This window comes from Callorhinus ursinus, unplaced genomic scaffold (assembly GCF_003265705.2).
Source record: "Callorhinus ursinus isolate GAN/ISIS: 27379988/994484 unplaced genomic scaffold, GSC_fseal_2.0 scaffold61, whole genome shotgun sequence".
Classification (NCBI taxonomy): domain Eukaryota; kingdom Metazoa; phylum Chordata; class Mammalia; order Carnivora; family Otariidae; genus Callorhinus; species Callorhinus ursinus.
Genome location: NW_027397123.1, coordinates 8,420,463 through 8,434,486, shown reverse-complemented (window position 1 = coordinate 8,434,486; position 14,024 = coordinate 8,420,463). Strand labels below are relative to the sequence as shown.

General features: G+C 51.2%; 1 protein-coding gene across 6 annotated transcripts in view; it reads left to right on the top strand.

The window, feature by feature from the left end:
- ZNF536 (zinc finger protein 536) overlaps positions 1-14,024 on the top strand; it is a 420,861-nt gene that overhangs the window by 187,048 nt on the left and 219,789 nt on the right. For all 6 annotated transcript variants that reach the window (XM_073885153.1, XM_073885151.1, XM_073885155.1 and 3 more), the window contains one exon: positions 3,416-5,587. In XM_073885153.1, the coding sequence (XP_073741254.1) occupies positions 3,418-5,587 (2,170 nt within the window). In that variant the 5' untranslated portion in view covers positions 3,416-3,417. The remainder of the gene's footprint in view (positions 1-3,415; positions 5,588-14,024) is intronic.

Here is a 14,024-nt window from a genome sequence, read left to right as displayed (position 1 = left end):
GTGTGGGCTTTGCCTGGGCTCACTTGAGGGGCCGAGGGCTGTAATCCTCGGAGCATCTCCTTGAGAGCCGGCCAGCTCTGCCAAAATTTTGAATTCTCCTGTGGGTCCCCCGATGAGTGGTCAAGTTCTCAAGGGGATCGCTGCTCAGTGGTGGTCCAGGCCTGAGATGGTCACCATGGGCATATATAATGAAAGAGCTGGTGGTGGGGGTGGCTCTCCCTTGGCGGTGTTTGAACCCGCAGGTTCTAGGCTAGCCAGAGACCCTTCCAAGTCTGACAAAATCTGATAGTGGATGTTCATGGACTTGTGCAAAAGCTGAGTTTGGGTCGCATGAGGTTGGGAGGAGAGTGTTTCTCCTACAGGGCTAGCTTTCTTTTATGGGCTATGCTTATAGAGTCTCTTCATTCATTCATCCTTTTGGCCAGAAAATGCCGAAGAACTTACAGTGGGCCAGCTCTGCCCTGGGCCTGGAGGCTTCCACTGTGATCATGCCCTCATGGAAAAGAAGCACATTTGTAGAGGTCAACAACAAAACTTTGCCCTAGTGGTAAGTGCTGTGAAGAAGGAAATAAGGTGATGGGTGAAGAGAGGCTGGGGGTGACAGCCTCCGACGAGGGAGGCACGGTGGTCTTTGTGAGAAGGGGCTATGTGAGCTCAGACCTGCATGAGGGGACAAGGAGCCGACTGTACCTTTGCACATTCTAGAACATTCTTCCTCTCCTCAGCTGAGACTTCAGCAATGGCACCTGAAGACCAGTTCCTTAAAAAAGCTTTGTTGACTGAAAAAAAAAAAAATTTAACATAATAAAAGAATTCTATATCCAAACCTAACTTGAAAACTCCCCATATTCATTATTTAACAAATTGAGCTGTTACTTACCCAGCACGAATGGGGGCAGGGGGATGGTCTTCAACTTGATGCCCCTCATCCAGCCTGATTTGTAGTCTCGCTGTATTGCACATTCAGCCTCCTCTCCCTCCTGCTGAATTGGCTCAGCTCATCAGCAGCAACCTGAAAATAGCCTGTCTTTCTGGATTCATGTCTTCAGAGAAGGCCAACTGGGCAGCCGTTGGACGTGGGCCAGCCATGTTGGCTTTGGACTTTCGAAACTTCCCCAGAGCTGTTGGGTGGAATTCTGAGCACTCCCAAGTGGCTTCAGGGTCATGATCCGTGTTTGCTTGGGAGAGGAGCCAGAACAGCTGGATGGAGCTTGAAGGTAGAGAAGGGGCTCCAGACAGGGCCCTGGGGGCTGTTAGAGTCCTTGCCTGGGGTCCTCCAGGCACCAGTCCTGCCTTAGCAATTTCTACCTGCTGAGCCTGCTCCTCCCTGCTGGTCAGTGGGTGCTGTGAGCCCTGGGGCTGGCCAGTCTTGTCCACCACGGTGTCCTAAGTGCCAGGGACAGGGCCTGGCATACAGAGGGAACTCAGCAAGTTTGGTGAATGAATGCAAGAATCTCCATGACAAAACACTCCTTTCTGACCAGCCTCCAAAATGGACTTTTTTTTTTTTTTTAATTTGCGTGTAGACTGCCACCAGAAACAAAAAGGAAAGATGGCGACTTCTTCCACAAGTGACCAAGTGTGTACGAACGTGTGCAGGTGTCCATGGCATCATTCATGGCCACCGCCAGCCCAGCACTGTGATTGCGGTTTTTCTCTCTCCTGCAAATAAACATTCATGTCTTTTTCTTCCCTCCCTTGCAAGACGGACTCACAGCCCCTGTCCTCTTGCCAAGGAAGCCAGGTCTCCCATTGGAGACCCTCCATGCCAGGCACAATCTGCCTGGCAGGAGGCCCGGTAGGTAGCAGACCCCCCCCAACCCCCCAGGGCTGAATGCGCTTCCTGCACAGTTGAGCTCTGTCCCCACCAGTCCCCCGAGGGAACTGCTTGGCCCAGGAATCAGTCCTGGCTGGGGTTAAGCGCTGCTCCTAGACCACCTGGCTGGCCAACACATGTAAACACTGGGATGTGCAAAAACAGTTCCAATGGCAGGAAGCAAATTTGGACTCCTTCAGCTGGGAGACAGATCTGGAAATAGAAGGACCCAGGCATGGGTTCATTGCGTTTCAAAGTTGAACTCCTCGAATGCTGTGACGTGGGGGGGGGGGGCAGGCGTGCGCGGCGTTCCTTCCATCCCTCCCCCAAGCAGTGTGGCCTTTGCAGGTCTGCACAGGCTGGGGAGCGGGCAGAGAGGAGCATTAAAAGCAATTATGCAGACCAGCTTTGAGTGTTAGTGTTTAACAAACAGCTTTGAGTTCTAATTTTCTGCAAAACACATACTGCAGGTACAATTTGTACTCATTACTGTATACTGGGAAAGTTATTAAAAACACTCAAACTTGGTTGAGACTTCCTATGGCATCATCCCTGGATTTTAATTGGTTTTTATCTAGTTCTATAAAGGATCTCTTTAAACCCAATCAAAGTCCCTGCCTGGGATATCATGCCAGTGGAAAGACAGGGAGAGCCCATTAAATGGTCTAAGTCTTCGCCCCCACCCAAAAATGAACAGTCTCGACGATCCACTAAGATTCCGTCACCAGATAATTTATACTTCTTTTGATGGGCACAGTTACCAAATGACAAAATAACAGTGTTTCGTAACATAAGGGTTAAATCTTAATCTCTGAGGTTTGCAAAGCCGCTACTCGCAGTCTCCTTAAAATTTAATATACCTCGTTAATGCTTCCTTGCAAACACTGAAGGATTTTTATGATTATAATCATGTGTTACAGCACCTAGTACTGTTTCTAAGCAGCATACTAATCAGCTTAATGAGATATTACTGCACTTTTTGTTGACTAAAGCAAAATCCCTTTTATTGTTCTAAAGCCTGTCCTTTATTTTTTCCCAAAACATTATCTTGTTTTATTATGTACCAGTAAATATCATGCTATTGGTTTTTTTTTTATTTTTGGGGGCCAAATCATAAAATAATCTCTTTCATCTCAGACTGGCGAATGTATTGAATATAGTCACCGGAAACAAAAGTTCCGAGTGAGTCTCTGGTCTTGCAGCGAAAGCCATTCTGCTCTGAGGCAAACTCTGAACGGAACCAACAGGTGCAGATGCTACAAGGGGGACAGGAGGAAAAGTTTAACACGTAGACCTTTGATTTGTTATTAGGTGTTGAAAGTGGTAAAACATTAATAATTTAAACGTGAATGAGTAATTGCAGTCGGTAAATAGAAAATACAAGGAAGACGATCTATCGCCAAAACAAATTGGAGGAGCAATGCCATATTGCAAAATTGGCATTTAATAATTCATCTTTTTATTACTGTTTTTGACTATAATTCCTTAGTATTATTATGTGTAGGTAAGGCATGAAATGCAAATCCCTCCCCAGCTAATGCTGTTGATTCACTGCGCCACGGTACCTGGCACAGATCTGAACTCTCACTTTATTTTTAGGGATGGAAGAAGCCAGCCTGTGCCTTGGAGTGTCCTCGGCGGCGCCCGAAGCTGAGCCCCATCTGAGCGGCCCTGTCCTCAACGGCCAGTATGCCATGAGTCAGAAGTTGCACCAGATCACCTCCCAGCTCAGCCATGCCTTCCCCGAGCTGCATCCACGGCCCAACCCGGAAGAGAAGGCCCCCGCGCCACTAGACGAGAAGGCCCACGTGCCCTTGAGTGGCCAGCCCATGGGCAGTCAGATGGCGCTCCTGGCCAACCAGCTGGGCCGGGACGTCGACACCAGCCTCAACGGGCGGGTGGACCTGCAGCAGTTCCTCAATGGGCAGAACCTGGGCATCATGTCCCAGATGAGCGACATCGAGGACGACGCCCGTAAAAACCGCAAGTACCCGTGCCCGCTGTGCGGCAAGCGTTTCCGCTTCAACAGCATCCTTTCGCTGCACATGCGCACTCACACCGGCGAGAAGCCCTTCAAGTGTCCCTACTGCGACCACCGGGCGGCGCAGAAGGGCAACCTCAAGATTCACCTTCGGACCCACAAGCTGGGCAACCTGGGGAAGGGGCGCGGGCGGGTGCGCGAGGAGAACCGCCTGCTGCACGAGCTGGAGGAGCGGGCCATCCTGCGGGACAAGCAGATGAAGAGCAGCCTGCTGCAGCCCCGGCCCGACCTGAAGCCGCTGCCGCACGCCCAGCCGGCCCCTCTGGCCACCTGCAACCTGGCCCTGCCAGCCAACCACAGCGTGCCCGACGCGGCCAACCCGGTGCCCTCGCCCAAGCCGGCCAGCGTGCAGGAGGACGCGGTGGTCCCGGCCGCCGGCTTCCGCTGCACCTTCTGTAAGGGCAAGTTCAAGAAGCGCGAGGAGCTGGACCGCCACATCCGCATCCTGCACAAGCCCTACAAGTGCACGCTGTGCGACTTCGCCGCCTCGCAGGAGGAGGAGCTCATCAGCCACGTGGAGAAGGCCCACATCACCGCCGAGTCGGCGCAGGGCCAGGGCCCCAACGGCGGTGGGGAGCAGTCAGCCAACGAGTTCCGCTGCGAGGTGTGCGGGCAGGTGTTCAGCCAGGCGTGGTTCCTGAAGGGCCACATGCGGAAGCACAAAGACTCCTTCGAGCACTGCTGCCAGATCTGCGGCCGCCGCTTCAAGGAGCCCTGGTTCCTCAAGAACCACATGAAGGTCCACCTCAACAAGCTGTCAGTGAAGAACAAGTCCCCCAGTGACCCGGAGGTGCCCGTGCCGGTGGGCGGCATGTCCCAGGAGGCCCATGCCAACCTGTATTCCAGGTACCTGTCCTGCCTGCAGAGCGGCTTCATGGCCCCGGACAAAGCCGGCCTGAGCGAGCCCAGCCAGCTCTACAGCAAAGGGGACATGCCCATGAAGGAGCGGGAGGTCCTGGGGAAGCTGCTGTCCCCTATCTCCAGCATGGCCCACGGTGTCCCCGAGGGCGACAAGCACTCCCTCCTGGGATGCCTCAACCTCGTGCCGCCACTGAAATCCAGCTGCATCGAGCGGTTGCAGGCGGCTGCCAAAGCTGCCGAGATGGACCCTGTGAACAGCTACCAGGCTTGGCAGCTCATGGCCAGGGGCATGGCCATGGAACACGGCTTCTTGTCTAAAGAGCATCAGCTACAGCGCAACCACGAAGACACTTTGGCAAACGCCGGAGTGATGTTTGATAAGGAGAAGCGGGAGTACGTGTTAGTGGGAGCAGATGGCTCTAAGCAGAAAATGCCTGCTGATTTGGTTCACAGCACTAAAGTGGGCAATCAGAGAGACCTGCCAAATAAGCTCGACCCTTTAGAAGGCAGTCGGGATTTTTTGTCACACGGGCTGAACCAGGCGCTCGACTATAACCTGCAGGGCCCTGGGAACATGAAGGAGAAGCCCACCGAGTGCCCCGACTGCGGCCGGGTGTTCCGCACCTACCACCAGGTGGTGGTGCACTCCCGCGTCCACAAGCGGGACCGCAAGGGCGACGAAGACGGGCTGCACGTGGGCCTGGATGAGCGGCGCGGCTCGGGCAGTGACCAGGAGTCCCAGTCGGTGAGCCGCTCTACCACGCCGGGCTCCTCCAACGTCACCGAGGAGAGCGGGGCCGGCGGCGGGCTCTCCCAGACCGGGAGTGCCCAGGAGGACAGCCCACACCCCTCCTCGCCGTCCTCCTCAGGTAGGCTGCCAGGGAAGATGAGGGATGAGCGGCTGGTACCCGGGCTCTCCCCGTCCAGGGGGCCTGGCTCCACGCAGGCCTCAGGGGGCGGGGAGGGGGGGCGGGAAGGGCCTTCACTGCTTTTCCAAGTCAGTCCTGAGGACCACAGCCTATGTGGACCTTGCCTTTCTGCCCTGCCTCAAGGGAAGGCTAGCATTTCGAGTCCTTGGCCTTCCCTTGAACACTGGCTGCCCGGAAAGAGAGTTGATCCTCCTGTGTGGTAGAGACGGCCAGTTGGTACGCTCGCCAACAGGTAGAGCCTGCCCTTCCTCAGCAATGGCCTGCCCGACCCCATTTTATGCCCCTCCCCCCCTCCCCCCATTCGTCATCACCTCGTCTCTGGAACCTGGGAGCTGGTGTTCTGGCTCCATCCATGGATGTGAAGGTGTAAGTTCAGACCCTCACCATCTTTCCCCCTAAGTATATTCCCACACTTGTCTCCCTTGGGCACCCCACTATCCCTCCCCAGGCCAAACCTGTCTCCTGTCCCCTTCCAAAAACTACAGCTTGCCTCACCTGCCAGGCCCCTGTAAGCTGAAGAACCACACCACTCTCCTCTGATGGTTTGGAAAAACACAGAGGTTTGAAACACAGATGCACGACTGTGTGTCTTAAATTGTACTGTGTTACACGGGCGATACAGCTTTGGGGTCTAAAATAGCAAAGCAGAAAATCTGTCATCAGAATGTCTGTGAAATGCTGAAGCTTCCTGGCCCGGTTTGGGGGAAAGGGAAAAAAAAAAGCCCCAAAAACAACAACAACAAAAAAGCCCGCTGGCCTAAGACAGCTAAATTAAAATCGCTACCTAACAGCAGGTAAGCTTGTTGCCTGCATCCGTATTTTCAAAGTCCCTTTCTAATGGATGGTAAATTGAAAGTTATATCTCTAGCCCTTTATAAAGAAAGCATCTCGCTAATACTGTAATCATTCTGCAGCCTAACAACAGAGGAAATCATGCCATAACAAATACCCTGTTACTAATGGCAACATTGATTTCTGCAATCAGCCATTAAGTCTAGAAAATGAAAGACAGTTTGAGGCACCTCAAGGCACCACATTGCCCACTGTTAAAGGTGTGGCGGCACACTGGTGAGGGTCATTTCCGTAAAGTTTTCTTTTTTCTCTCTTTTTCCTTTTTCCCCTTCTGGGTTTCAATAAATATTTCCGTACTGGAAGCAGTTGACTTCTGCAGTTATTAAGGAGATGCCTGTTCAGTTTGGTCGTTATTGTCATGCTTCAGCATCCCCTTCTTCCAGGACAAAATTAGTATTAAAATAAAGCGGGAGTCTGCGGGCTTATTACAAACCAGTAAAGAATTGTTAACACGCATAAATCTGAGCTGCACATTCCAGAGATTCCGATAGCACTTAATGCCGCTGTTTAAATACCCATGAAACACACTGTCTACTCTTGGAGTCCTAGACTCGCTTGCGATTTATTTCTGGTGAGGCCCTCTGGCAGAGTCTGACCAGGAACGCGAGCACCGCGGAGGGTGCACCGCCATGGCGCGCCAAGTGACCGCTGCAACGACCGTATGAGATGCCAGGGAAGGGTGTGCGAGTTTCCCCAGCCTGACGGCAGGAACTCCAGCGAAACGGATCTCTCGTGCAGGGGCAGCCAAGTGCCAGGAGGGCCCCCCTCGGTCGGGAGGGACAATTTCCGCCCTCCTAGGGAGAGGTCCCGCGTTCTGGGGAGCGCCCTCTCACTGTTTTTGGATCCGGGGTCTTTAGGGGGCAGAAAACAGAGGGCAGACTGGCTCCCCTAAGTTTTTGGAGTGATGTGGGGTTAGCATTGACAGATTTTCATCCCTCTCCCAGACCCGCTGAAATAAAAAGGTCTCAGCAGAATATTCCGGCACCAAATGTTCAGCTTTATTAATGACGTGTTTACCATGTTTTTCCCACCTTCTGGCCAAGTGATAGCCTCATGCTATTCTATCTCTGTAGTTTCCATATCTGTAAATACTCTGGTGCAAAAACCCATTTTGCTTAAAAGAACCAACCGGGCTTACAACTCAAAGGAGAATTATTCTTGAGTTGTGGTTATCTTCTCACTTTTATTTCCCTCATTGAAGTATTTTACAATTGTGAATACTGATTCTTTCATTTCTGGTTGACTTCTTTGTTTTCTTCATATTCAAATTAGACCCTTTCATAATTTTCCGACTAAGTAGGAAAATTGATGGCATACCAACATGCAGGCCAAATCAGCCGCACGCCTGGGGCATTCAGGTTTTCCTCGGATTAGGACCCTTAACCAAATCTGGTTAGTCTTCCCTCTGATTTCTAACAAGTATGACTTGTATAAAGTGCGATTAAAATAAGCATTTAAATAAAAATCTTGACACAATAGGCATTTTTATTATTACCTGTTAGAGAGAAACCTGCAAGGTGAAGGGGGAAAAAAAAATCTTTAAGCCCTTAAGTAAAGAAAGGAGTACTTATTAAGGCTTCTATTAAGAAATAACTGCAAAACACGGTTTTACAAATTTCTCAGACTGCATAACAATGTCGCAAAACTTAATTTGCATCACTTGATTCTTTTTTTGTTGAAAACTGGGTCAGTAGGGCCTGAGAAACTATTTTTTCAGATCTTAACCAGTGAATTCTTCTTTATAAATCGCTGCTCTTAACATGATAGTAGTTCTGAATTCATCATAAAAAACCTTTTTACAGAGAGCCTCTTAGAACAGATCTCCAGAAGAAGGCTTACAATGAGTGGCAGAGACGTCCTTTGTTATCTGATGTAATTCTTTGCAAAGGAGGATTGGGAACGGAGTGGCTGTTTAAAAATGTCTTGCTCAGACCGAGACGAAGAAGGGGTCAAGTTTGCAATCAAACAGTTACTGCCGAGATGGGCGACTGTCACTGGCTAGGCTAATGTGGGATGCAGCTGTTTGTTATGTGAGCAAAAGAATGTTTGAATCAGTGAACATGTGAAAGTGATTCCAGTGAACCAGAAAATGTGTTTGTTCTTTGGCTCTCCAAACTGCTGAGAACCGAGCTTAAGATCAACCGCGAAAACTAGGACCTTTGACAAATTGAGAGGTCATATTTTCTAACAGAAAATGGACAAAACCAGTCACATGGATCACTTCCCCATCATTCCCCTTTGTTTTATTTTTGTTGTTGTTGTTGTCGATTTGACTTCCTGATAATTTCACACCATCATAGATGTTGTTTCTGCCTCCGTGTACGACGCAAAGGGAAACTATTTGGAAGGCAGCAGCTTATAAATTTTTACTCTTTTATGACATTTAGAAAGCGGGGAGGCTGTTTTGACGCTCTCTCGTTTTCTGGCTTGCGTGCAAACGCTCCGATGGCATTAATCTCTGCATCTCTCCCCAAAACCTCGACTAAGACTGTGCTCAGCTCTGAGCTTTACTCTGAGCCAGAAGACGACCAAAGTTCTGTTTCTTTGGGTTTTGCCTTGGAAATCACGCTCAGAATAATTAAAACTTAATGTACTAAGAAACGATACTGTTCATTATATCCAACAGGGCAGTTACCTTCTGCATTCCCCATAATTTTGGAGAGGGGCTAATTGAAGTGTTGATGGTGGGAAGGGGGTAATTGCATGCGTTGACCCTCTGTTCATTAAATAAAGTCGGCTAAGTTACGTGATCAATGGAAAGCCAGGGAGAGATGCAAAGATGAAAACAGTGTTAACCCCTGCTACTTCTGTTATAATATTTTGAGATGGTCAAGGATTATTTGATCAGCTGGGCTGGAAGCCTTGTGGGGTCTTCTTTTGTTGCCTGAGCTGCATTCCTGAAATGCTGGGTCGCCAATCCTGTGTAGGCCCATTGACCAAGGCATCAAAGGCCTTTACCCTGGGCTCCCTTGCATTCACATCGGGCGTACAGTGATATGATAGATTTTCTTTCTTTTCCACCTCTTTTTCTGACGTGGTTCCTCCTCCCTGCCCCCATTCCTGATAACCACTGCCTGCTCCACACAAATAAATCTGGGCACCCCAAAGAAGGAGGGGGGGAAGAAAAAGAAAAAGAAAAAAAAATTAAGTCTGAGGATTAAGATCTTCATTTTTTTTTTTTTGCTTGTGCATTCCAATTGTTCTTAAAATATTTGGCAATGTCAATTAGTAACTGAGCAGAGTTAGCTGATGAACACAATTTTCCAGTAGACTGAGCACCCTATTGTTGCCGAGCGAACAGCAGATTTCTGAGGTCATTATCATTCGCTGGTTGCTTGGCCCAGCTGCTTCCTGCTGCAAAAGCCAAACTTTATACTGGAGCTCGGGGATGGCGTGCAGCAACAGGGGGCTGGGAGGGGGAAGAGGGGAGCTGGCTGCAGAGCCGAAGACAGTCATTATCAGCAGAGGAAACAGAAAGTAAAAGTTTCCAGGCAATTCCAGGAAAACTGCCCTATCAGGCTTCTTCCTCCTGTTCCTCCGCAAGCACCTTCAGCCTCCAGGCAGGGAATTCAAAGGACCAGGGGACTCCCCATGGGCTTTGTGGCAACTAATCTCTTTGCTGAGCAGAACTTTGGAAAACAATAATCCCATTTACAAATTTACTTAAAAATTGTTAACCCCATCTGAGGCATGTGAGTGATCCCTCCTAGATAGACTCCTTCATTTTTATTAAAAACAGAAAAAAGGAAAAAAAGGAAAACAAGTCCCTTTTCGAAGATGGAATGACTTTCTTGAAATTAGCAAACTTGAGGATGACAAACAGGGAATATTGTGTCATTTTCCAGAGGGACCTTTTGAGCAGATAATAGTCTGGAATTCCTTGTAAAATCAAATCTACTGTGGAAGGCTCCCCCTGCCCTTTCCAGCTTCCCTGTCTTTCCTGCCCCCTCCCTCTCCCACCCCCTAAATTGGGAGCTGGTTCAGTGAGATGAAAAGCTGTACTTTTTTAAAGCTCAGCTGTTAAAACTGAGCGCCATATGCAGCCCTTCCATCCCCGATGTGGAAGCGTGTGCAGGCGGCCGCCGTGTTTGTGGAGATTTACGGAGGCTCGGCTGTGTGTGCCGAAGCTGTCGCCGGGCAGACGCTGGGGGCCTTTCCCGCCCGCACTAGGCTAACGTGCTGGCCAGACTTGGGCTGACTCCTGGCGGGGGTCGGACGGGGCAGAGGTCAGAGGGCCAGGTGGCCTCCCTCTGGTCTCTCACCTTTCCGCTGGGTCTGGGCACCCGGGCTGGACCAGGGATTCAGATGCTTTTCCTCCTGATCTAGGAGCGAGATGCCTACCAGCAGACTCCTTTTTATACACTTGCCCTTCACTGAGTGCACTTTGATTCTCTTGTGTCCGGAAGCAATGATATGGGGGCACTTGGTACCACTCTGGGGCTTTTCCTGCCTCTCTCGCTGCCTTGCATGGAGCTGTAAATCCCACCTGCACGGCGCTGCCCCATGGCACTGTCACTTAGCATTTCAGAAAGAGAGAACTTGTACTGGCTCTAAAAGTCTTCACATTGGGAGTGTGATATAAAAGACGGGTGACATAAAATCCCAGAAGCAAAGCCTCCTCGACGGTCCTGTAGATTCCTAGGACGGACACCGTTTTGTGGGGGTGGGATCCGACTCCTGGCCTCAGGGTCTCTCAGCCCCGTGGTTTGCGGCTCACCACCTCAACTTGCCCATCCTCCTGGTGGGCACCGCGTGGCCAGGGTCCCCCCTCGAGTGCTCCACGAGGTGCTGTGTTCCCGCCCAGCGCTCTGAGAGGCCCGAAGTGCTCACGGGGCATCCCTTCTGTAACGCACGTTAACTCCAGGAACGTATGCATTTATTTAATTCTAAATTTGATGGTAATAAGAAAAGCACAGAGTCGCTGAGGACAGGTTACAACGAGGCCAAGATAAGCAGGCGGCTTTCAAAATAGAGTGTGAAGTGTTATCCACGTGATTCCGATTGATTGGAATGGGAGGTTCCACGCTTGGGTTCTGGCCACCACCTTGGGTGTGTTGGGGCTGCCACCGGCAGTGTGCCTTACAGATGGCCACGCGTGGCCAGAAGCAGGCAGAGATGATGGGATTCCAGGAGCCGCCTTTCACCCACTCTGTCCCTGGGCCTTCAGGTACCTGGGAATGTACGCCTATGACGTCAGCCTCTGGACAGCCTCTGTCTGGAGGAAGCCTGAGGGCCTCCTGTTCACTCAGATCCCTTATGCTTTGAATCCCTTCTCTGGCATGAAGCTTTGGGCCCCGCTTAGAAGGAGCCCGCTCTTGAGGACGTATGGCATGAAAGGCTTCCTTGCCTTATACCTCAGCCATTTCCTGCGTCCGCCCTCCTCAAAGAGAAGATTCTGGAAGGGGGCCCTGATAGCTCAGGGGGTGGAGTCGGGGGCAGGCTTCAACTGGCCCTCAAGATGCCGCTGGGCTCACGAGGGAGACCACTGGGATGCATGGGGCTCCTGAGATGGAGGGCAGAGGGAATCCTGGGGCGATCCGTGGTGGGAGCACTTTGCTGTATTCTGAGCCTGTGAGGTCAGAGGAGGAGTGAGCAGTTAACTCCTTTAGCTGCCAAGCTGCCTAGGAGCATTGATGGTAGGGGAGGAGAAACACCTGCAGAGATCAGGAGATTGGATTTGTGCAGACATCCCAAATTCGTGATGACTGGACTGGGACCTTTGCCATCTGCGCCCCTTGGGCTTGCTTACTGCCTTTCTGGGTTTCTTACCTCCCTTTGCCTCCCCGTCCTCAGGTTCCTCCCTCCACGTTTGCAGACCGGGCTGGCCCACTGAGGAAGGATGAGGGGGTGCAGAGAGGAAAGGGGGCTCTCCAGCAGCGTGCGGGGCAGGTGGTAGGGCTCTCTGTTCTCCCCAGGAAGTGAGCCTCTCAGCAGCTGAAAGGAGCCTTGGGTCCCCCTTGCCTCTTCCTGGCAGGACGGGGCTACGGCAACATTTACTTAAGCTGTGGAGTTTGGCACTGCTACCACCAGGCACCATCTGGAAAGCCCTTCTCAGAAAGCCGTGGACCCTCCCAAAAGAGCTCAGGGAACAGGACTTGGGCAGAGCTTTGGGGCTTTTTTTTTTCCCCCCCTCAGGCAGAACCTGAGCATGGAGGCACCTGAGGAGGGTGCGGGGCGTGGGGGTGGCAGGTCCTCTGGGAGCCGCGTGGGTGACACAGGTCCCCTCTGGCTGGCTCGTGGCTTTTCTCTCCGGTGGGCGGGCCTCCCCACTTAAGTCCCGAGCCAGATCTGGTTTAGCTTTTCTTTGTTGGGAGTGCACTCGATTTCCTGGGGTTGTGTTTCCATTTACGTATTTTGTATTGTGTTCCACTTACTGTTTTCACCTGAATCCTGGTATGTCGTGGGGACGAAGGTGCGGAGCCAGCCAAGGCTGCTGTGGTTAGTTACTGACACCACCCTGTAATAACAGGGCTTGTTAACATAATGTAAGAAATGAATGTTGCGCCTCTAAACTCTACGGGGGAGACAGGACCGAGAACCTGAGGCTTGGCTTGTGACAAACAGGGCCAAGCTAAGCACAGAGATTTGCCACCATCCTTTCCCTGATCCACAGCTTCAAAAAAGGCTGCAGAGCCCCACAACAATGCGTGTCTGAACACTCCCAACGGCTACCTGATGGGTGGGCCGAGGCACAAAGAGAGCCGTGCAGAACACAGGTGGGATTCATGTGCTCAGCTTTGTTTTCGTCTCCCGCCAAGGGAACGTAGTCCGGGGCCTGGCTTCGTGGGGGACCCATCTCCTTGTTGCCGTGAGCCTTGGGATTTTGTGGGGCATGTGACATATGTTGGAGAGAAGCGTGAGGCACAGCACAAGCTGACTCCTTGGCTGGGCTGCCCACTGCACTGTGTTGGGGTGGGGGGTGCCCAGCCAGGTGCTGGAAGGCGGACATGGGTGGTGGGTGGGCTTGGCTTTCAGCACCTGGTCGCTTGCTTCGAGAGGCTGGGGTCAGTTTTCAGCTTTTCCTGGGAGGCAGCCCACCTTTGGGAAACTTTCCTGTGTTTGACCCTGTGCCTTGGGTCCAGAACATTCCACAGAGGAATCCATTCTTTCTCTGGTGGAGGCAGCTTTTTGGACTGGAATTCGGGTGGCCACCTGTTTTGTCTTCTTGTCTGACCTCAGCTCCAAAGCCATTTGATATGTGACGAAACAGGACCCCACCACGAAGCTCTCTTCACCTCATTAAAGTAATGCCCTGAAACTCTTAACTCAGTGGTTGTCATCCGTGGTTTTTGGACACCCTCGGTTGGTCTTCAATCATCTTGAGAGGCATTTTGGAATATTTCCAACTTGCTTATGTTTAGTTCAACATAAAGTATATGCAGTGGTTGTTTCCTTGAAGACCGAGACAGCTTCGAGTGTCTCTTCATCGCTAAATATGTTCTGTTGAATTTGTTGCTAAAATAGGTGTTTTAATTTTTTTTAAAGTAATTTGCCCTGAAAAATCATCCCTTAGCAAAGCTGAGGT